Source organism: Leucoraja erinacea, chromosome 5, assembly GCF_028641065.1.
Source record: "Leucoraja erinacea ecotype New England chromosome 5, Leri_hhj_1, whole genome shotgun sequence".
Taxonomy (NCBI): Eukaryota; Metazoa; Chordata; class Chondrichthyes; order Rajiformes; family Rajidae; genus Leucoraja; species Leucoraja erinaceus.
This window is the reverse complement of record NC_073381.1, coordinates 48,007,903-48,033,016: the sequence shown is the minus strand read 5'-3', so window position 1 is coordinate 48,033,016 and position 25,114 is coordinate 48,007,903. Positions and strand designations below refer to the sequence as shown.

The window sequence follows — 25,114 nt, the reverse complement described above, 5'->3', positions numbered from 1 at the left end:
TTCGGCACAGAGACTCTCGCGGCAGCAGCGCAACGCTTCCGACGGCTCCGCGGCCCGGGACACTCGCACTGTCCGGAGTGTTCCATGGCCAGAGCTGCAGCGAGCGACACGCCAGCCCTGGCAAACACTCGTCCATCCCGGCTCCCCGCATCTGTTCCGGCCGCTGGTTCTGCTCCCATCCCTCCCGCAGCCCCTGCTCTCCAACACCCGCAACCGGACCATGCTGTTGATCCGAGTTTTGAAATTTTCGTAGATCCATAAATTTCTCACCACTGAGCGTGAGAAATTTCTGATGAGCGTGAGGGCGTGAGAGTTGCATGAGGGCGTGAGTCTCACGCTCAAAGCGTGAGAGTTGGCAGCCCTGCTATAAGCAACAATTTTGGTATAAATAAGAGCAAATATACCAATTAGACACAGGAGGTATCCGTTAACGGAATTGCCTCTGCCCACCTGGGAAACCGGTCCACGATGGTCGTTTCGGGGTCCCCTCAAATAATACTACTGATCGTGGGGCCCAGTTCACGTCCTCCCTGTGGTGTGGTATGGTGCAGCCGTATGGTGCGAAGGTGCTATCACAACGTTTAAGAAACATTTTGACAGCTACCTGGATAGGACATTTTTGGAGGGATATGGGCAGGTACGTGGGACGAGAGCAGATGGGACATGTTGGTCGGTGTGAGAAAGTTGAGCCAAAGGACCTGTTTCCACGAACGAATCTATGACTCTTTGACGTTATAAAGTAATGATAATTTCCACGTAAAAACTACATTTAAAAAATCCCCAAAGTAATCTCAGGTTCATCGAACAATGGTAGCAAGCAAGGATTTTTCCATCAAACTCTAGGTTAATAATTCCTCAGTCTTTTATGACTGGCTCTAGGAATTTCCCCAATCTCTCCCCTCCACAACAAAAAAAATATTGATTTACTTTTATAGTCATAGAATCGGCCCAACTTGCCCACACCAGCCAACACGACCCAGCTACACTAGTTCCACCTGACTGTGTTTGGTCCATATCCCTCCATGTACCTGTCTAACTATTTCTTAAACATTGGGATAGTCCCAGCCTCAACTATCTCCTCTGGCAGCTTGTTCCATGCACCCATCACTCTTTATGTGAAAAAGTTACCCCTCGGATTCCTATTAAATCTTTTCCCCTTCACCATAAAATATTCATCTTCAAGTTGTTTACATATTTAACTGAAAGGATGTTGCAAAAACCCTAAAGCTCATCTTCAAGCTAGTTTACTGTTGTACATTCATTTTCAGTTATGTAAATATTTTACCCTGTGCTAGTTACCAGATACAGTATAAATGTGATACTCTACCACCCTAAGAACTGGCACACATTCCATACCATATGGGTGGGATATCACTATTATTAATCCATTCTCCTTTCTCTGGATATGGACTGTTCCAAAAACACTCAAGCCACATGAAATCATCTTTCATTTTTGCCACACTATACACCATTGAATCATTCACAACTTTCACCAGCAATGAACCATGACAATAAAATAACTTGCAGAAACTCAACAAGACTTCAGGGAGAGCTGCCATCAACCTCACAATCCTTTCCATCCAGAGGGACATGAGCACTCAGCTTAAAGTAGTTCACAGCATCTACAAGTTCTCCTCAAAGTCACATTACATTCCAACATGACCACATTTCACAATAGTTTCATTGATACTATATCCTGAAATCTCTGCCAAGCAGTATTGGAGAGTTTCTTCAGAATGTGGTCTGCAGAACTTCAAGGAATGGGCTCACTGGCAGCTTCTCAAGGCCAATTAATGGTTGGCAATAAATAAATGGTCTTCGGGTCGGTGATTGGAGGGTGTTAGTTATTGGACAAGTGCCAGGTGTTGTGGGGAGTTTAATGGAGGGGTGATTGTGGATTTGTTGGGTCAGGTCAGGAGCTTGATGGTTAGGAAAATGGTAGTCTCAAAACAATTGTGTGGAGGAAGAAGTCAGTTGAAGGTTGCAAGCTTGCCTGTGAGATAACATAAATCCAGAATACCACTCTGCCTTCATTAATTTGCCAGGTTTTATCCTTGAAAAAACTCAATCAAATTAGTGAGACAAGACCTGATCAAACCTACTATTCCAGATATACATAACTCTTATCCTGTAGGATTATCAAATTTCCCTTAGACCTCTTTCAACCTGGTTTATCCCTGCTGCTCATCTTTAATAAAGGAAAAATATTCAACTGTGGCCAATCAAGATGCCAAAATATTTGTAAGTGCCCAAGCTATCTCCACCCAGGCTCTCCATAGCAACCTAGGATAGATCTCAACCTAGGATAGATCTGGTGATTTATCAACCTTTATGCATTCCAAGGCATCTAATACCTTATTCCTTAATATTAACCTGCTCCAGAATATCCACATAGCTGTTCCTGAATTGACTATCTTATTTTGAAAGTAGGTAAAAGTACTGTCATGGGCTCCTGAGTCATGATGTGCCTGTCATCTTTACTCTGGTCTAGAGCACCAATGCCTATAAATCAGGTTTTGTATCAGAATAAATAAGCAGAGAAGTGTGGACACAAAGCAACACTGAGGGAGTGCATTGGACTGGATAAGGAAATAATCTAATCAGTAGACTAATTGTAAAAGATCATTAAATGCAGCAATTATTGAAATTGATAGGATGCTAGGTTTCAGTTTCCTAACAGCTATGAGGGACGACAAATTCTCCAGCAATATGTAGCAAATCATAGCTTATGGCACATCTCTTGCACACTATGAATTGCAGAGTTACCTTAACACTGATAAATGTTGGTGTTATTTTACATTAGATGATCGGTCAACAATAGAATATGTTTCAGATGCATTTTACATCCTCCTTAAAACATTATCGTGATATGAAGAGAATATTTTAATAATATTATTATATTGTAAGTTGCCTCTGTACATCTAGTGTAACACTAGTACATTTATTTATTAAATCCCAAGAAAAATTATTAGGAGCAACACGCCTCACATCAAATGACTATGGAAAGAGTTCAAAGCTCTTCTTTTCAGGCTGCTGTCATCTTCTTTATCCATTAAAAAGAACTGCAGAAGAAATTTCCTCTTTTTTAATGACCGTGGTTGTAAAAGTCGTTGAAATATAACTCTGTTCATCTTTCAGGTGGTTCTTTGGCAGTATGATCCATGTAGATGTAAAGAGGTGTCTGTTGAGAGCTGAAAATCAAAATGGTTCTTTCCTGGTTTGGCAGAATAAGGAAATGAATGACAGTTACTTCTTGTCAGGTATGTTGATTAAACGCATTGCATGCAGTTTAAAAAAAATCAGCCTTTCACGATGAAAGGCCACTTCATCACTGTTTGATAAGAAAAGGATGACGTCGGGGAATCTGGACCTGTGCCAGAGAAAATGATTGATCCTGGCTCGGCATACAATACGTGAGCTGTCACCTTTTGCATCTCAGTTCTACTGCAAGTGGCGCCACTAAGCCTCATTGGATGACTTTTTTTCAAAAATGATCATTTCGGAGTTTTTTTTTCATTTTTTTCTATAACATTCAGATGGACTTCACAGCAGATCCACAGCATTGGCAAGTGATAATATCCATGGCATGTTATAAGTGATAGGAGTAGGATTAGGTCATTTAGCCCAGTGCCGGATTTAGATGAAGAGAGGCCCTAAGCTGTTCCACTTGTGAGGCCCCCAACGACCGGACAGCCATGGCGGCCAAATCTCCCACAATTCAAAGCGAGGGAGAAAGTGCCCAGTGCCGACCAGTTGCCGTTGCAGTGCGCATGCGCAGGGCGGCCGATAATGTGCTGGCCGTGGTTGTGCGCATGTGCAAGGCGGCCTGCCGTGCCGGCGGATGAGGAGCGAGCGGAGCCCGGTGGCCCGGACACGGATAGTGGGGGGAGATGGAGAGAGAGAGATAGAGAGGGGGGCCGCCCAGAGTTGAACGGTAGGTGTTCTACCTTGGCCGGAGGCCCCCCTAGAACTCGAGGCCCATCCATTTTTTCGGGGGGCCCCCTAGAAAGTGGGGGCCCTAAGCTATAGCTTGTTTAGCTTATATGTAAATCCGGCACTGATTTAGCCCATCAAGCCTACTCAGCCCTTCAATCATGGCTGATCTATCTCTCCCTCCTAACTCCATTCTCCAGCCTTCTCCCCATTACCTCTGACACCTGCACTAATCAAAAATCTATATCTCTGCATTAAACATATCCTCTGACTTGGCCTCTACAGCCTTCTGTGGCAAAGAATTCCACAGATTCACCACCCTCTAACTAAAGACAATTCTCCTCATCTCCTTCCTAAAAGAATGTAATTTAATTCTAAGGCTCTGACCGCTAGTCCTAGATTCTCCCACTAGTGGAAACATCCTCTCCACATCCACTCTATCCAAGCCTTTCACTATTCTGTATGTTTCAATGAAGTTCCCCATCATTCTTCTAAACTCCAGTGAATACAGGCCCAGTGCTGACTAACGCTTATCATAGGTTAACATACTCATTCCTGGGATCATTCTTATAAACATCCTCTGGACCCCCTCCAGAGCCAGCACATCCTCCTCAGACATGGAGCTCAAAATTGCTCACAATATTCCAAATGCGGCCTGACCAGTGCCTTATAGTGCCTTAGCATTACCATATAACCATATAACAATTACAGCACGGAAACAGGCCATCTCGGCCCTACAAGTCAGTGCCGAACAACTTTTTTTCCCCTTAGTCCCACCTGCCTGAACTCATACCATAACCCTCCATTCCCTTCTCATCCAATAGTGCCTATCCAATTTATTTTTAAATGATACCAATGAACCTGCCTCCACCACTTCCACTGGAAGCTCATTCCACACCGCTACCACTCTCTGAGTAAGGAAGTTCCCCCTCATATTACCCCTAAACTTCTGTCCCTTAATTCTGAAGTCATGCCTATTCTCAAAGGGAAAAGCTTGTCCACATCAACTCTGTCTATCCCTCTCATCATTTTAAAGACCTCTATCAAGTCCCTCCCTTAACCTTCTGCGCTCCAGAGAATAAAGACCTAACTTATTCAACCTATCTCTGTAACTTAGTTGTTGAAACCCAGGCAACATTCTAGTAAATCTCCTCTGTACTCGCTCTATTTTGTTGACATCCTTCCTATAATTGGGCGACCAAAATTGTACACCATACTCCAGATTTGGTCTCACCAATGCCTTGTACAATTTTAACATTACATCCCAGCTTCTATACTCAATGCTCTGATTTATAAAGGCTAGCATACCAAAAGCTTTCTTTACCACCCTATCTATATGAGATTCCACCTTCAAGGAACTATGCACGGTTATAACCAGATCCCTCTGTTCAACTGTATTCTTCAATTCCCTACCATTTACCATGTACGTCCTATTTTGATTTGTCCTGCCAAGGTGTAGCACCTCACATTTATCAGCATTAAACTCCATCTGCCATCTTTCAGCCCATTTTTCCAAATGGCCTAAATCACTCTGTAGACTTTGGAAATCCTCTTCATTATCCACAACACCCCCTATCTTGGTATCATCTGCATACTTACTAATCCAATTTACCACACCTTCATCCAGATCATTGATGTACATGACAAACAACAAAGGACCCAACACAGATCCCTGAGGCACCCCACTAGTCACCTGCCTCCAACCCGATAAACAGCCATCCACCATTACCCTCTGGCTTCTCCCATTCAGCCACTGTTGAATCCATCTTGCTATTCCTGCATTTATACCCAACAGTTGAACCTTCTTAACCAACCTTCCATGAGGAACCTTGTCAAAGGCCTTACTAAAGTCCATATAGACAACATCCACTGCTTTACCCTCGTCAATTTCCCTAGTAACCTCTTCAAAAAATTCAAGAAGATTAGTCAAACATGACCTTCCAGGCACAAATCCATGTTGACTGTTCCTAATCAGACCCTGTTTATCTAGATGCTTATATATATTATCTCTAAGTATCTTTTCCATTAATTTGCCCACCACTGAAGTCAAACTAACAGGTCTATAATTGCTAGGTTTACTCTTAGAACCCTTTTTAAACAATGGAACAACATGCGCAGTACGCCAATCCTCGGGGACTATTCCCGTTTCTAATGACATTTTAAATATTTCTGTCATAGCCCCGGCTATTTCTACACTAACTTCCCTCAATGTCCTAGGGAATATCCTGTCAGGACCTGGAAACTTATCCACTTTTATATTTTTCAAAAGTGTCAGTACTTCTTTTACTTTGAACCTCATAGTATCCATAGCTACTCTACTAGTTTCCCTTACCTCACATAATTCAATATCCTTCTCCTTGGTGAATACCGAAGAAAAAAAATTGTTCAATATCTCCCCCATCTCTTTTGGCTCTGCAGATAGCTGTCCACTCTGTCTCTCCAATGGACCAATGTTATCCCTCGTTATCCTTTTGCTATTAATATAGCTGTAGAAACCCTTTGGATTTACTTTCACCTTACTTGCCAAAGCAACCTCATATCTTCTTTTAGCTTTTCTAATTTCTTTCTTAAGATTCTTTTTACATTCCTTATACTCCTCAAGCACCTCATTTACTGCATGCTGCCTATAATTATTGTAGATCTCCCTCTTTTTCCAAACAAGGTCCAATTTCCCTTGAAAACTAGGGCTCTTTCCAATTTTTACTGTTTCCTTTCAACCGAACAGGAACATAAAGATTCTGTACTCTTAAAATTTCCCCTTTAAATGTCCTCCAATTACATCCCTGTTTTTGCATACAAGTCCTCTTGAAATAAATGCTACCATTGAGTTTACTTTCTTTACTACTGATTCAACTATGGTGATGCATAGAATTATTGGTATAAGCTACTGTGCACCTAATAATGGGAAAAAGATATGTAAGACTTTTCTTGGGTGTCCACAGAAACAACTTGGTTCATTGTGACTTACAAACTAAGGTAGATCTGATTTAAAATTTAAATTTAATATAATGTTTTATTGTGAAACAAGAAATTGTTGATGCTGGGTTCCCAAAAGAGACTCAAAGTGTTAGAGTAACTCAGCAGGTCATGCAGCATCTATGGAGAACATGGTTAGGTGACGATTGGGGTCTGGACGCTTCTTCAGACTCTGACATGCGAAGTCTCATACATCCGAAGAAGGATCCTGACCCAAAATTTCACCTATCATGTTCTCCAGAGATACTGCCTAACCCACTACGTTACTCCAGCACTTTGCATCTTTTTATGTCAATATTTTATTGACCCAAGTTTCTACTTTCACAGTAAAACTTTGGTAGTTAAATGTTTCGACTAAAGCTTACAATCGCCAATCATTTAGACTTCTGCTGTTGGATCTAAGCCTCCTCCCACTTACAGCTCCCTCTAGCTTGTTGACCTGAAACAACAGGTGTCGTATCTTTGTTACCATTTCACCCACCTCTAATGATCCGATCTATTACCAGACGGGAAAATATCACATTCTCTACATTGCTGCCCATTTCGTCCTGATGAGAAGAGAACTACAGTCCCACTGTCAAACACACTAGTGTGTTTTCATCCCACTAGTTTCCCTCTGCACTGACTCTCATTCCGAAGAAGGGTCTCGACTCAAGACTTTACCCATTCCTTCTCTCCAGAGATGCTGCCTAACCCACTGAGTTACTCCAGCATTTTGTGCCTACACCTGCTCATATGTCCAGTAACCATTTGTTGAATCAGAGTCGACATGCTTATTTTATGCACCCCAATTTATGCAGCTTACCGTCATACCCCTGGCTCGATATTGTTTTTCCTTGCTTTACAGTATGAAGCACCCAAATGCCACCTTCTTTGAGAACCAACCATATCTTCTAAATGTCTCAGAACCAGGGCATGAGGAGATAGAAAATAAAAAAATGACCAAAGTCATTTGATGCTTCAGATAGAGGACAAAATATACACACAAAACACAGTAAAATGCAAGAAGTGTCTGGAAGGAGATAAAAACAGAAAATACTGATTTTCAGTGGCCTAGCCGAACACACAGCCGCTGACGCCACCCTCCAGCTACTCTCATCCATAATCAAGAGGCTGGCCAGAGGCAATCCAGCACACCCCTGGTGCATCCGTTCTTCTTAGTCCGTGATGAACTGGTAATACAGGACGGCGTCATAGTTAAGGGCCACAAAGTCATGATCCCTTCATCATTACGTGACGAATACTACAAAGAGGCAAACAGCGGCCACCCAGGCACCGATGCCACGCTGGCCCACGCACAGAATATGTTTTACTGGCCTGGCATGGCCAAGTACATACGGGACAGGACAGCCTCTTGCCCCATCTGCAACAGCATGGCGCCGCACCAACAGAGACAACCCTTACTGCAACAACCTCCACCAGCACTGCCCTGGACGTCGCTGGCGGCAGATATTTTCGAGTGGCACGGTAAACATTATCTAGTCCTAGTTGACTCCTATTCTAACTGGTTTGAACTTGATTTACTGCCCTCTATCACATCAGAGATGGTCATTCAAAAGCTACAGAAAAACTTCTCCACATCCAGCGCACCTGTCCGCTTGCAGACCGACAACGGAAGACAGTTTACCAGTCACACCTTCAAACACTTTGCTAATGGAATGGAATTTCCACCACGTCACGAGCAGCCCCGAATACCCACAAAGTACCGGGCTCGCTGAACGAGCCGGCAGAAGCGTTAAACAGCTAATGGAACGCATCCACCTAGCCAAGTCAGATGTGTATCTCGACCTTTTAAACCTCAGGAACATTGTTAGAGCTGGGATCCTGGGCTCACCAGCCCAGCGACTGAGGTCCAGGATGACAAGACCTCCGATACCAATTGCCCAGCAGAAGCTGGTGCCACGGGTGCAGAAGCTGGTGCCACGGGTGCTGAAGCTGGTGCCACAGGTGTTGAAGCTGGTGCCACAGGTGCTGAAGCTGGTGCCACGGGTGCAGAAGCCATCCACGATCCAGAAGTGCATTCAGGAGAAACACGACATCCAGAAACGATCACATGACAAGTCCAGCAAACCACTTACGCCGCTACTACCGGGCCAAGTCGTCAGTTTGCAAACTACTGTGGGACATTCCCGTCTAGGTTGCGTTGTTGGCCCGTCCAAAGAACCCCGATCCTTCCTTGATGACATCGATGGCGCCCTGTACCGACGCAGCCACCAACACCTGCTGTCTGTGAAGGCACCACGCCTCCACCAGCTGATCCTTTCGCTCCACCTCTACTGTTCAAGCCTTCTGCTGCCGCGTCCACCACTAGTCCCAGCATGTCCCTTACTCCACCACGACCAGCGGCTATGACTAACAGCAACACTACCTCTCCCGCATGCTCCCCCTGTCGGTCACGACGGGTGTCACCTGCTGCTTTCTCACTTCCGGGTTCACCGCCTCCTTCTAATTTTTCTGGCGAAGGGGGAGAGGGCTTGGTCCGTACGCGTTCAGGCCGTATTAGTAAACCGCCTGACAGATATGGCGAGTATGTTTGAATTTTTGTGACGTGTGTTTAACTATATTCACTCGATACAGGGAAGGATGTAGATTGGTTAATGCATGTGAACCAATCATAGTAGAATAGCATCATACCCCACCTCCTGTATGTTTTATACTAACACCCACTTCCTACACTAGTCAGTCTTGGAAGCGGTAACGATGAATGAACAACTAACGACCTGCGGTACCGTTATAATATGGGTACTGATTAAAGATGATCTTGAACTTCAGATTGTGGAAATTACTTATTTACACTAATCTTAAAATCACTAATTGGAAGAGTTTACAATTAAAGCAAATACTGTTGCACCAACTTGAATTTCCGTGAATCAATTGGGTGGGTTGATGAGTGGATTGTGATTGATATTGTGTTGATGGGTTTTCATCAAATCTTTGACAAGGTACTAGAAAGCAGGCTTATAAGAAGAATTCAATACCATGAGATTAGTGAATATGAACATCAGACTGGCTAAGAACTAAAATGCAGAAAATAGTGGTGAATAGTGGTGGCAGTCTTTCCCAAGTACCACATTCATCTTTGTGTGGGTGTGCACACCAAAAAACAGAAAAAGTTGAGAACACTCTTAAAAAGCAATGGAGATTATGTATTATTAATAAAGTCACAGCAAAAAAGCAAATAAAGCAAATTAATAAAGCAAAAAAGATAACCTGCAGCTGTGAGGAGCAAAATAGAATGGTGCGGTAGTTGACAGGCTGCAGATGTGGAAAAATTAATTTAGTTTAGTTTAGAGATGCAGTGCAGAAACAGACCCCTCGGCCCACTGAATATGCGCCGACCAGCGACCCCCGCACATTAACACTATACTGCACACAATAGAGACAATTTACATTTATACTGTAGATCAGTGTCACTCATGTTATGAGTCATACTTTGTAGCCACGCCCACTAGTTTAACAGAAAGCTTCTCTGCCCTTTCTCCCTCACTTTTGAGTTACATGTTAAGATGAAGTTACCTATGCTGGCCAACATGGTGTCAGAGTGTATGGACTGACTCCTTGCTTAATTATATTCCTTTTATTTTATTTTGTTGTTTTCTCTGGTATATATTACTATGGCTTCTCTCAGAAAACCAGAGATCCTGGTGTTTGACAAGGACCTAGCAGAATGGTGGCGCGTATTTGAAGAAGACTTCTCAATTTACATTGAAGCGGCTCACCCTACTGCTGCTCCCGGTGGTTGAGCGTCAATTCTTCTTAATCTAGAAGCTGCTCGACGTGCCAGAAGATTTCATTTATTATGAACCAGCTAGATTTGACCCGGCTGGTGTCCAGATCGCTCCCACTGAGTCTATCCGAGACCCTGACTGCCTACTACGCAAATTCCGACAGTTTTGTGAGTTACGTACTAACTTGGTCATGGAGAGGCATTTGTTCTTTTCCCGAAACCAGAGACAGCGTGAACCTGTGGAGATGTATGTCAGTGCATTGATGCACATTGCCAATCAATGCGATTTCAGGGATATCAGAATCAGAATCGCATTTTATTCGCCAAGTATGTTTTGCAACATACGAGGAATTTCATTTATATATATGTGATAGCCTAGTCTGTGAGAGTTTGGTCTATGGTGTCCACAATGATAAATTACGCGACGAGTTACTGCGGGATGCTGAGCTTACTCTGGAGACAGCTGAAAATTGCTGTGGCATTGCTGAAATGGCTGACGCTCATACAAAAGTTTTAGGGCACTCTGCTGGTCATGAAATGAATGTTGCCAGCATGTCTTATCAAATCTCCCGCCATTCTCCTCAAGTGCCCAACAACTCTATCGTGAGACTAATAGACAATTGTTTTAACTGTGGCGGTTTGCATGTTGTTGCTCATGACGGTTGCCCGACGTATGGAAAATTATGTCAATTTTGTAACAAACTGAATCACTTGATGCTGTTGTTCGTGTAGCAACAGATTTCAAACAAGGCACTCTGTTAATTCACTTGGCCATGAGAACTTGCTCTCGGAATGCTCTCAACCAGCTCTCATGGATTTGCAGGCTGCTAGCGAAGGTTCTGACTTTGATGTGCATTCCTTGTCTGATTTAATGCACAAACAACTAGGCCCCAAGGTCGCTTTGCTCGTTAATGGCAAGAACTTTTATCTGAAAGTTGACATGGCCCAGGTGTACTGTGATCTGTCTAGCTGTGTTGAAAAAGTTATGAAAACCAGAGACTGTCACTCCAAAGGCTGCCTCCCTTCTCCCATTTGCAGGCGGTCCAGTGCACCCTATCGGTCAAGTCAAGCTACGCTGCTGTCTTAACTCACGTGTCCACAACCTGAGATTCTATGTCGTTCGTGAGGATGTGCCATCTCTTCTGGGTGCCGATGCATGTCAACACCTGGGACGTGTCTTTCAGCCCTTCTGTTTGTCATCTAACTACAACCTGGGACTTTAGCCAACAAATCCTGACACAGCGCCTGTTAAATACACAATTACTATTAACCCTGAGGTAATTCCAGTTGTCCGTCCAGCTCACAAGATTCCCCATGCTATGCGGGACAGTGGTCAAAGTGAACTCAACAGAATGGTGTCTATAGGTGTGATTGCTCCCATCGCTGACCCCTCGGATTGGGTTTCCACCGTGATCATGGCAACGAAGAAGAATAAGGACGAAATACAGATTTGTATCAATCCTAAGGACTTAAACACAGCCGTTAAACAACCTCACTATCCCATGCACACTGTGGACGATATTGTAGAGCAGATGGCGGAGGCAACTGTATTCACTGTTCTAGATGCCAAGAGTTCATTCTGGCAGATTTCGCTGGGAACACAACTCCTCCAAATTAACCACCTTCACCACACCGTTCGGGCGTTACAGATTTCTTCGCATGCCTTTTGGCATAAGCTCTGCTAGTGAAGTATTTCAATAAGCAATGGAGCAGTTGTTTGCGGGTTACCCATGCTCTATTGTGGTGGATGACATCCTTGTTGCTGGACGAACTGTCGAAGAACGCAATGCTAATCTGACAAAGGTCCTGGATCGCGCCAAGGTCATTAACCTCAAGCTAAACCCTTAAAAATGCAAATTCAGGATAAGTGAGGTGAAATACATAGGCCATGTGTTCACTAAGAATGGCCTAAAAACTGATCCGGCGAAAACCAGTGCCATCAATGAGCTCCTAGCACCGACAGACGTGATCGGTCTGCAGAGATTCCTTGGCATGGTTAACTACTTGAGCAAATTTATTCCGGATTTCAGTGAAATATCAGCCCCGTTGCGCCAGCTTACACACAAAGGCACTGCATGGTCCTGGCACGAGCAACAGCAGAGGGCGTTCGACACCTTTAAGCAGCAAATGTTTTGTGCTCCTACTCTCGCTAATTTCGATCTTAAACGACCAGTCACACTGACTTGTGACGCTTCACAACACGGACTGGGCGCAGCATGTCTTAAAAATGATGGTAGCAGCAATATGCCTGTAGCCTATGCCTCGCGCACTATGACTGACACATAACAATGATATGACCAAATTGAGAAAGAGCTGCTGGTAGTTGTTTTCGCCTGCAAGAAATTTAACGACTTTATCTTCGGACATACGGTAACGATTGAAACTGACCACCAACCTCTGATCAGCATCTATAACAAGCCAATTCATGCCTCTCCAGCGCGCTAACAGCGGATGCTGCTGCAACTTAAAAAATATGACATTGTTCTGACCAACAAACATGGTAAGGATATGCATCTGGCTGACACTCTCTCGTGTGCCAGGTCGGCCTTTCTTTGCCATCCACGATGAGCTAGTGTTGCAGGATGACATTATTGTAAAAGGACACAAGGCTGTGGTCCCTGCTTTGCTCCACAGCAAGTATTTTAACGCTGATACTTGTCGATTCGTGTTCTGGATGGTTTAACATTGATTTTCTTAGCAGCCCCACTTCTCGCGGGGTAGTTGCGAAGCTTGCTCGCCATTTTGCAGACCACGGAGCTCCGTGCGTACTATTATCTGATAACGGCAGTCAATTTACCAGCCAACACTTCAAGGAATTTGCTGCATGCTGGGGTTTTCGCCACATCATCAGCAGCCCTGAATATCCCCAGTCGAATGGGCTAGTTGAGCAGGCTGTCAAAAATGCCAAACAGCTCATGGAACGATCGTACAGAACTAATTCCGACGTGTTTTTGGATCTACTCAACTTGCGCAACATCTCCTGTGACCCCATTTTGGGTTCACCTGCTCAACGTTTATTGTCGAGGCAGACCCGAGCCACGGTGCCTGTGGCGGATCAGGCATTGATCCCACAGGTGGTTCCACCATGGGAAGTCCAGTCCAGGTTACAACAAAAGTGTGACATTCAAAAACAGTGTTATGACAAAACAAGTAGGCCACTGCCCCCATTAACCAAGTGGTTCGTTTGCAAACTGGCAAAGGCCATGACCGTAACGGTGTTATTTCTGGAACAGCTTCTGAGCCACACTCATATCTGGTCAGTGTCGATGGTGGCACCTACAGGCGTAACAGACAACCTGATATCCTGCCTGTGAATGAGCCGACTCCACCTCCGTATTGTCCAGACCGTACAAGTGTACTTCCGTCCGTGTCCAGCGGCATTGATCCACCTACATCAGCACAACAACTCACTTCTGGAACGGCTGCTTTGCCATTGCCAGACTCCCCCTCTGCCTGTGCCACAGTCCCCTGTTTCATCATCGGGAATGCTGGCTCAGTCTCCGTCACCTGTGAAGCCACCGGCTCTATCCCTGGTGGGGAAAAATGGAGATGGTCCTTATCGTACAAGTGCTGGTCGTGTTTGCAAGCCCACCGTGAAGTACCCGGGCTATGTTTGTCTTCCCTCCAGCATTATCAATTGCTATGCATGCCTTATTTAGTCAATGGTTTTGTACTGACATTGAATTCTTTAAGAGGGAGGATGTAGATCATTGTCACTCGTGTTATGTCATACTTTGTAGCTATGCCCACCAGTTTAACAGAAAGCTTCTCTGTCCTTTCTCCCTCACTTTTGAATTATGTGCTAAGATGGTTACCTGTGCTGTAACGCTAATAAAGTCTTTGAATCTGAATCAGTGTGCGTGACTTAAATTATTCCAACAGCAGAAGCTCAACATATACCGAGCCAATTAGCCTACAAACCTGTACATCTTTTGAGTGTGGGAGGAAACCGGAGGTTTCCAGAGACCCACCCAGGTCACGGAGAGAACATACAGACACGCACCCATAGTCAGGATTGAACCCAAGTCTCTGGCGCTGTAAGGCAGTAACTCTATCGCTGCACAACCGTGCCACCCACTGCTCCACCATTCAAACATTAATGTTGGAATGATTGTTCTTGAACAGTGGGCCTAAACATTAAGAGGAAATGTGCGTATGCATATTTCTCTGTGTGTAAAAAATGTCCCATACTGGAATTTGCAACTTGTTTCATATTTCTCAAAACTGCAGCTTTTTCCTATATGAAAATAAAATAATCAACTCAATTCCAGTCCTAAAACACCAGAAAATGAGACAAGACCATTTATTGGTGAAAGGAACCTTGCTCTATTCCTAATCCACTTATACAAGGGACCAGTTGATTTGTTTTTAAATTCACCCTCTACAAATTATATCCCCAGGTCAGTCCTTCTCTATCAATTTCGCAGTCCTGTAAACTAATTGGTTAATGACGAACAGTTTCCGATTCAATGGCAGCACAAGAAACTGCAGATGCTGGAATCTGTGGACAAAAAGGAGAGCAGCAGGAGGAACTCAGCAGGTTAGGCAGCATCTGTGGCAGCATCTGTGCTGTTCCTCCCACAGATGCGGCCTGACCTGTTGACTTCTTCTGGCTAGAGTTCTCCTTTTCTTGCTAGAGTTTCCTGTTGACTTGGTTCCAACTCTCCTGTTATCCCTGCTACAATTTGTCACACCATGTTCCAAACCTTAACAACATGAGAGCAATTCTAACCAATACCCAACATAATTAACAACATGTTCAGCAATTGCAAATATATTGCTGTACCTTAAGTCAGCATTTACATTTATCTTTTAGTGCTTCAAACATATCCATGATGCTTAATTTGGATTTCTTTTGCAGTGCGTTATGGTGATATGGTGAAACATTACGAAATCAAGGATGAGGCAAATTTTCAGAACTTGTCCCGACTAATCAATAACCATTCAAATGAGGCAGGATACTTGTGTACAAGATTAACCGAACCATGTGTAAAGGTATGTCAAGTCGAATCTCAGTTGCATTTTAATTCAACACACATTTTCTATGTAATTTCCAAAGGCGCTTAACAGAATTGCTAGCAGTATTCTTATTAATTATCTTACATTATATTTTTGTATCGTGCAATTCATATTTTGTTGAACTTTATTTGGTATCAAATAGACAGCATTTTTAGTGACATTTATGAAATTCCATGTGTATATTTGAAAGTTCAGCAATAGAAATTGCTATTCACCATATGATAAACTGTCTGACATTGGGTGTCAAAGATGAGGGTAGAAGCAATAGATAGCAAGGTGAAAAGTAAAAGCGGCAGGCAGACAAATCCAGGGCAAAAATCAAAAAGGATCACTTTTCAACATAATTGTTTAAGGGGTAAGAGTGTTGTAAAAACAAGCCTGAAGGCATTGTGTCTCAATGCAAGGAGCATCCGTAATAAGGTGGATGAGTTGAATGTGCAGATAGCTATTAATGACTACGATATAGTTGGGATCACGGAGACATGGCTCCAGGGTGACCAAGGCTGTGAACTGAACATCCAGGGATATTCAATATTCAGGAGGGATAGACAGATAGGAAAAAGAGGTGGGGTAGCATTGCTGGTTAGAGAGGAGATTAACGCAATAGAAAGGAAGGACATTAGCTTGGAGGATGTGGAATCGATATGGGTAGAGCTGCGAAACACTAAGGGGCAGAAAACGCTAGTGGGAGTTGTGTACAGGGCACCTAACAGTAGTAGTGGAGTTGGGGATGGCATCAAACAGGAAATTAGAAATGCGTGCAACAAAGGTAAAACAGTTATAATGGGTGACTTCAATCAACATATAGATAGGGTGAATCAAATTGGCAAGGGTGCTGAGGAAGATGATTTCTTGGAATGTATGCGGGATAGTTTTCTAAACCAACATGTAGAGTAACCAACAAGAGAGCAGGCTATTCTAGACTGGGTATTGAATAATGAGGAAGGGTTAGTTAGCAGTCTTGTTGTGCATGGCCCCTTGGGCAAGAGTGACCATAATATGGTTGAGTTCTTCATTAGGATGGAGAGTGACATTGTTAATTCAGAAACAATGGTCCTGAACTTAAAGAAAGGTAACTTTGAAGGTATGAGATGTAAATTGGCCAAGATAGACTGGCAATTGATTCTTAAAGGGTTGACAGTGGATATGCAATGGAAGGCATTTAAAGACTGCATGGATGAGCTACAACAATTGTTCATCCCAGTTTGGCAAAAGAATAAATCGGGGAAGGTAGTGCATCCGTGGATAACAAGGGAAATCAGGGATAGGATCAAAACAAAAGATAAAGCATACAAATTAGCCAGAAAAAGCAGCCTACCAGAGGACTGGGAGAAATTCAGTCCAGCAGAGGAGGACAAAGGGCTTAATTAGGAAAGGGAAAATAGGTTATGAAAGAAAACTGGCTGGGAACATAAAAAATGACTGCAAAGGTTTTTATAGATATGTGAAGAGAAAAAGATTAGTTAAAACATGTGTAGGCCCCTTGCAGTCAGAAACAGGTGAATTGATCATGGGGAACAAGGACATGGCAGACCAATTGAATAACTACTTTGGTTCTGTCTTCACTAAGGAAGACATAAATAATCTGCCGGAAATAGCAGGGGACCGGGGGTCAAATGAGATGGAGGAACTGAGTGAAATCCAGGTTAGCCGGGAAGTGGTGTTAGGTAAATTGAATAGATTAAAGGCCGATAAATCCCCAGGGCCAGATAGGCTGCATCCGAGAGTACTTAAGGAAGTAGCCCCAGAAATAGTGGATGCATTAGTAATAATTTTTCAAAACTCTTTAGATTCTGGAGTAGTTCCTGAGGATTGGAGGGTAGCTAATGTAACCCCACTTTTTAAAAAGGGAGGTAGAGAGAAAACGGGGAATTACAGACCAGTTAGTCTAACATCGGTAGTGGGTAAACTGCTAGAATCAGTTATTAAAGATGGGATAGCAGCACATTTGGAAAGTGGTGAAATCATTGGACAAAGTCAGCATGGATTTATGAAAAGTAAATCATGTCTGACGAATCTTATAGAATTTTTCGACGATATAACTAGTAGAGTGGATAAGGGAGAACAGTGGATGTGTTATATCTGGACTTTCAGAAGGCTTTCAACAAGGTCCCACGTAAGAGATTAGTATACAAACTTAAAGCACACGGTATTGGGGGTTCAGTATTGATGTGGATAGAGAACTGGCTGGCAGACAGGAAGCAAAGAGTGGGAGTAAACGGGTCTTTTTCACAATGGCAGGCAGTGACTAGTGGGGTACCGCAAGGCTCAGTGCTGGGACCCCAGCTATTTACAATATATATTAATGATTTGGACGAGGGAATTGAATGCAACATCTCCAAGTTTGCGGATGACACGAAGCTGGGGGGTGGTGTTAGCTGTGAGGAGGATGCTAGGAAGTTGCAAGGTGACTTGGATAGGCTGGGCGAGTGGGCAAATGCATGGCAGATGCAGTATAATGTGGATAAATGTGAGGTTATCCACTTTGGTAGCAAAAACAGGAAAGTAGACTATTATCTGAATGGTGCCCGATTAGGAAAAGGAGAGATGCAACGAGACCTGGGTGTCATGGTACACCAGTCATTGAAAGTAGGCATGCAGGTGCAGCAGGCAGTGAAGAAAGCGAATGGTATGTTAGCATTCATAGCAAAAGGATTTGAGTATAGGAGGATCTGAGGAAAGACATTCTTGCCGTAGAGGGAGTACAGAGAAGGTTCACCAGACTGATTCCTGGGATGTCAGGACGTTCATATGAAGAAAGACTGGATAGACTCGGCTTGTACTCGCTAGAATTTAGCAGATTGAGGGGGGATCTTATAGAAACTTACAAAATTCTTAAGGGGTTGGACAGGCTAGATGCAGGAAGATTGTTCCCGATGTTGGGGAAGTCCAGAACAAGGGGACACAGTTTAAGGATAAGGGGGAAATCCTTTAGGACCGAGATGAGTAAAACATTTTTCACACAGAGAGTGGTGAATAGTTGAGGCCAGTTCATTGGCTATATTTAAGAGGGAGTTAGATGTTGCTTTTGTGGCTAAAGGGATCAGGGGGTATGGAGGGAAGGCAGTACAGAATTCGGAGTTGGATGATCAGCCATGATCATATTGAATGGCAGTGCAGGCTCGAAGGGCCGAATGGCCTACTGCTGCACCTATTTTCTATGTTTCTATGTTTCTATATGCCTCAGGGAATCAAGGCAAGGTCAGTGGGTGAGAGTTGGGGGCCATGGAAAGGGCGGAGCAGTAGTTGCATGTTATATATGATCGGTCTGGTAAATGAGCAAGATAATTGGCTGGGGAAGGGTTAATGAGAAAGATGAGGGCAGTGTTTAGAATGGGGTGTTAGTAATCAAGGTTGAAGCAGGAGCTGATGATCAGAGGAGGGCAATCGCAAGCAACAGTGAGCTAGGGAGGAGCTGGGAATTGGTTAAGTAAGTGGAGAAAGAAGCCAAAGATCAGTCCCTCAGACCGTGGGAGGTAACATGCCTCAGATACCCAGGGGGATAGTGGACCTTCAGATATCAGTGGAAGAAGGAAACCGACAGCAGTGAACCATTTGCCTGAAATATACCTCATCCCATTTTCCTTATCTTTGATGGGGTCTTGAATTGTGGCAATCTGCAAACGCATTACTATACATTACTGAGAAGTTGAAATTAATACCAATATATTGATCTACTCTAAATCAAGTCATACTAATGGGCCTGTCCCACTTGGCGATTTTTTAGGCAACTGCCGGCGAATGTCATAATCGTAGTAGGTCGCCAAAAAAACGTCATCCTGACGACAACCTACGACAGCACCTACATCAGGAGAAGTCAAGCTACGCTCATTGGCGTTAAACCCACTGTCAATGAAATGTTTTCAACATGTTGAAAATTTAGTGGCGACCAGAAAAACGCTAATACTTTTTGCGCGACCGAGGAGACTACTCCCGGCGACCACCGGCGAACATGTGGCAACAAACTAGCTCCTACAGTTGCCTAAGTGGGACAGGCCCATAAGTGGTCCTCTTATTCATTGTTCTTTATCTCTCCACATCACCGTCTATATCTCTCATTTCCCTTATCCATAACCAGTCTGAAGAAGGGTCTCGACCCAAAACGTCACCCATTCCTTCTCTCCAGAGATGCTGCCTGTCCCGCTGAGTTTCTCCAGCGTTTTGTATCTATCCTCATATTAATTATCGGAAAGGCATCGAAGGTACCTGTCGGGAAAATGTTGCAAAACCCAGCTTTTGTGATGAATAAAACTAATTAATGACAAACTTTGTCTGCAGCTTGACCGCCCATCCATTTCCACTTTGGCTCGCGTTGCTGAATGGGAAATCCAATACTCCTCACTTCAAAAAGGGGACTTAATCGGACAAGGCCAATTTGGAGAAGTGTGGAAAGGAATCTGGAATGGCACAACTGAAGTTGCAATCAAAGAACTTAAAGGAGGTTAGTCTCAAAGTAATGCATTGAAGGTTATACAGGCCCGTACAAAGCTTTTCAAAAACGGGGGTGGCATGACAGGATTACAAAAAATTTAGTGTGAAATAATGTGCGCGCTGCGCACATCACGAGCGCGAAGCGTGAAGTCCCTCGATGCCAGGGTCCAGGGCCACTTAAGGGCCGTGGAAGCTCAGGGGTTTTAGATCTCTCTGATGCATTCAGAGCCTTATTTTGGAGCATTTTTGCATCAAATTTATGACCAATATTTCTGAAATTAACAGGAATCTGAGAGGTAGCTTTTTTCACACAAAGGGTGGTGGGTGTATGGAACAAGCTGCCAGAGGAGGTAGTTAAGGCTGGGACTATCTTACTGTTTAAGAGACATTTGGACACGTACATGGATAGGACAGATTTAGATGGATATGGGCCAAACGCATGTGAGTGGGACTAGTTTACGTGGGACATGTCGGTCGGTGTGTGCAAGTTGGGCTGAAGGGCCTGTTCCAACACTGCATCATTCTATGACTAAAAAGTTGAGAAGAAAAATGCATGTAGATAAGTAGAGCAGATTTGAAAGAGGAGTGAAATGTAAAGGGAGAGAAAAGTTTATGGGTGGAAAGGAACATAGGAAAGGAGGAGGCAGATGGGTGAAGGGAAAATAGACACAAAGTGCTGGAGTAACTCAGTGGGTCAGGCAGCATCTGCAGAGAATATGAATTGGCGACATTTCACAGAGTGTTGGAGTAACTCAGCGGGTCAGGCAGCATCTCTGGAGAACATGGATAGGTGACATGTCACAGAGTGCTGGAGTAACTCAGTGGGTCAGGCAGCATCTCTGGAGAAAAGATATAGATTATATTTCAGGTCAAGACCCTTCTTCAGTAATATTCATGATGTGACATGCATAGACATTCCTGAATGTTACCGAAACCATTGTGAGCTACTTTGTTACAGTGCTTGCCCTCTACTATAACGTCTCTGCTGCCTTGGGTGATGCAGGACAGGACACAAGCTTTGGGACACGGTGTGAAGCTGTTGCCGTCTGTCCCAGCCTGGTAAAAACCTGGATGGAGTGGATGTGGAGAGGATGTTTCCACTGGTGGGAGAGTCTAGGACCAGTGGCCACAGCCTCAGAATTAAAAGACATTCCTTTAGGAAGGAGATGAGCAGGAATTTCTTCAGTCAGTGGGTGGTGAACTGTGGAATTCATTGCCACAGACAGCTGTGGAGGCCAAGTCAATGGACATTTTTCAGGAGGAGATTGATAGATTCTTGATTGATACGGTGTCAAAGGTAATGGGGGAGAATGGGTTTGAGAGGGAAAGATAGATAGTCACAGTGTGGAAACAGGCCCTTCGGCCCAGCATGTCCCATCTACACTAGTCCCGCCTGCCCACGTTTGATCCATATCCCTCCGAACCTGTCCTATCCATGTGCCTGTCTAACAGTTTCTTAAATTTTGTGATAATCCCTGCATCAACTACCTCCTCTGGCTGCTTGTTCCATACACCGACCACCCTTTGTGTGAAAAATATACCCCTCAGATTCCTATTAAATCTTTTGCCCTTCACCTTAAACTTACTTCCTCTCCTCCTCGATTCACCTACTCTGGGCAAAAGACTCAACCATATCTATTCAAGATCTATCCATGATTTTATACACCTCTATTAGATCATCCCTCATCCTCCTGTGCTCCATGAAATAGAGTCCTAGCCTACTCAACCTCTCCCTATAGCTCTGGCCCTCAAGTCCTGGCTACATCCTCATTAATCTTCATTGTACCCTTTCCAGTTTGATGACATCTTTCCTATAACATGGTGCCCAGAACTGAATACAATACTCTGAATGCGGCCTCACCAACTTCTTATGCAACTGCAGCATAACCTCCCAACGTCTGTACTCAGCCTGACCCGCTGAGTTACTCCAGCACTCTGTGAAACGTCACAGAACAGGGCAAGATTGCTGATGATACAGAAGTGAGTGGATTTGCAGATGGTGAAGATGGTTATGAAAGATTGCAGCAGGACTGGGTCAATTAGCCAGGTGGGCAGAGGAATGGTTGATGATTGCATGGTTCCTTGATGGTCAAGTCGCAGGTATATCAGGTGGTCAAAAAATATTGGTCAAAGAGTATTGAGTATAGAAGTTGGGAGGTCATGTTGCAGTTGTATAAGAAGTTGGTGAGACCGCATTTAGAATATTGTGTTCAGTACTGGGCACCATGTTATACGAAAGATGTCAAACTGAAAAGAGTACAGAGATCCCCATCCTGGATCAGTCCAATCAGGGTTGTGTCGGCCGAAACTTGAGAAGCTTGACAGAGGTGTCTGTGGAGGTGCAGTCATTGGTGCGACGAGAGTAGAGGAGAGGGGTGCTCCTATGCTGAGCGTTTGCGGGTCCGAGATATGCTTTCCCGCCTCACATGCTGCTTCCTGTCTGTCAGAAAGCTGGTGATCCACCGACAGAGGGGTTCAGGCACATTCAACTCAGAAAGTTTGGAGCGTAGTAGCTCTGACACAATGGTGTTGAGTGCAGACCTAAAATCAACAAACAAAATCCTCGCATAGGTCCCCTGGCGGTCTAGGCGCTGGAGGATGAAGTGCAGGACCAGATTGACTACGTCATCCACCGATCTATTGGCCCAATGTGCAAAATGCAGAGGGTCCAGCAGGGGGATTGTGATATTTTTCAGTTTGGCCAGCACAAGCCTTTCAAGGGTCTTCATGACTACAGAGGTCAGTGCGACAAGCCTGTAATCATTAAGACCAATAATCCTTGCCTTTTTGGGTACAGGGACAATAGTGGCGACTTTGAAGCAGACAGGGACAGTACATCTTTGCAGGGACTGGTTAAAAATAGAAAGATTAGACGAGAACTTACCGTTTGAAGATTGATCTTTATTTTATGAGAAGTTGAAGTGAAGGAATACGTGAAGAGCCTGCCAGCCCGCATGCGCGTCAATCTTCAGAGCAACTGTATGAAACCACAGACTGGTTGCAGAACTTAAACTATAGAAAGATTAAACAACCTTAGATTTACCAGATGATCTTTTATGAGAATCAGGTTTGGACATGGAGGGCACGTATTCCCTCACTTCAACTTCTCATAAAATAAAGATCAAATTTCAAACGGTAAGTTCTCGTTTAATCTTTCTAATTTATATCGAAGTCACGTGAGTGACTACGTGAAGCCTTCAAAGCTCTGTGGTTTCATGCAGTGAACCAGTCTATATGTCGACACACTGCACCAATCGACCAAACATGGTTGAAAGAAACATACTTCATTGAAACCTGATGTTAATTCGCAAACATTTCCATGCTTTAATAGAAACAGTCTCTTTACATCAGGGATAACCATTTGATTTAATCAACACAACTTAAAATTCTACTAGCAAATAAACCAGGCCTGTTAATTGGTTTATTGTAAAACTTCTGAAATGTTCGCTCATCGACCCATCATGCTGTCGCAAGAATGTGATCCAGCGGAACTTCCATATTACTTGCTGCCGAGGTAGCTGCAGCCCTGGTAGAGTGAGATTTGAAAATATCAGTATCCACTCCCGCATCTGCTAACACACATCTTATCCACCTAGAAATGGTTTGTACCGTTACCCTTTTGTGTGGCTTTTTATAACTTATGAAGACAGCCTGTTCGCTGCCTCAAAGGTTTTTTGTAACCTCGATGCATTTCTTAACATAGGTAACCACACACAATCTGCGATCTGGTGGATACACCAACAGCTCCAATTTGTAGTCCAACGCACCTAACCTGCTCTGCTTAATTAATTAATCTATATAAAAGGTCACTTTATTGTCAGATATAACCGCATTATCCAGTCGCAGTTTCTGTAAAAACTGAACTCTTTGTCCTGAGACGAGAGCCATGAGCATGACCAATTTGTGAGTGAGCTGGGGCAAAGATAATGATGCGGCTGGTGCCAAATTGCGAAGGAGCCTTAATACTATTTTAACATTCCATACCTCACGATGTCTAGGGCTTGGAGGGTTTCTGTTAAAAACACCCTTCATGAATTTAGATACCAATGGGTGAGAGCCCACAGTTTCATGTCCAGACCCCAGCACTAAATATTATGACAAGGCACTACGAGCAGTGTTAATAGCACTGTAACTTAACTTTCTCAAAATATAAAGTTGAAAGAAACTCCAACACATCGGCCATATCTGCCGTAAAGTAATTTATATGTGCCTTCTCGTAAAAGTTCTCCCATTGATTGATATACGAGTAGTACTGCTTCTTTGTGCCATCACGCCAAGCTGCATTTATCACGTCCACCATCCGGTTGGATAATCCTAGCCCCACGAAAGGCCTTCTTAAATTCTGCAAATTAACAAGTCAATTCAATCATGCAAAGGATAGAAACATAGAAACATAGAAATTAGGTGCAGGAGTAGGCCATTCGGCCCTTCGAGCCTGCACCGCCATTCAATATGATCATGGCTGATCATCCAACTCAGTATCCCGTACCTGCCTTCTCTCCATACCCCCTGATCCCCTTAGCCACAAGGGCCACATCTAACTCCCTCTTAAATATAGCCAATGAACTGGGCTCAACTACCCTCTGTGGCAGAGAGTTCCAGAGATTCACCACTCTCTGCGTGAAAAAAAGTTCTTCTCATCTCGGTTTTAAAAGATTTCCCCTTTATCCTTAAGCTGTGACCCCTTGTCCTGGACTTCCCTAACATCGGGAACAATCTTCCTGCATCTAGCCTGTCCAACCCCTTAAGAATTTTGTAAGTTTCTATAAGATCCCCTCTCAATCTTCTAAATTCTAGAGAGTATAAACCAAGTCTATCCAGTCTTTCTTCATAAGACAGTCCTGACATCCCAGGAATCAGTCTGGTGAACCGTCTCTGCACTCCCTCTATGGCAATAATGTCCTTCCTCAGATTTGGAGACCAAAACTGTACGCAATACTCCAGGTGTGGTCTCACCAAGACCCTGTACAACTGCAGTAGAACCTCTCTGCTCCTATATTCAAATCCTTTTGCAATGAAAGCTAACAT

At 43.8% G+C, this 25,114-nt stretch overlaps 1 protein-coding gene across 1 annotated transcript in view; it reads left to right on the top strand.

Moving 5' to 3' along the window:
- si:ch73-340m8.2 (tyrosine-protein kinase SRK3) overlaps window positions 1-25,114 on the top strand; it is a 49,641-nt gene that overhangs the window by 3,985 nt on the left and 20,542 nt on the right. Inside the window, exons 2-4 of the mRNA XM_055636367.1 lie at window positions 3,139-3,260; window positions 15,498-15,631; window positions 19,934-20,096. Of these exons, the coding sequence (XP_055492342.1) occupies window positions 3,139-3,260; window positions 15,498-15,631; window positions 19,934-20,096 (419 nt within the window). The remainder of the gene's footprint in view (window positions 1-3,138; window positions 3,261-15,497; window positions 15,632-19,933; window positions 20,097-25,114) is intronic.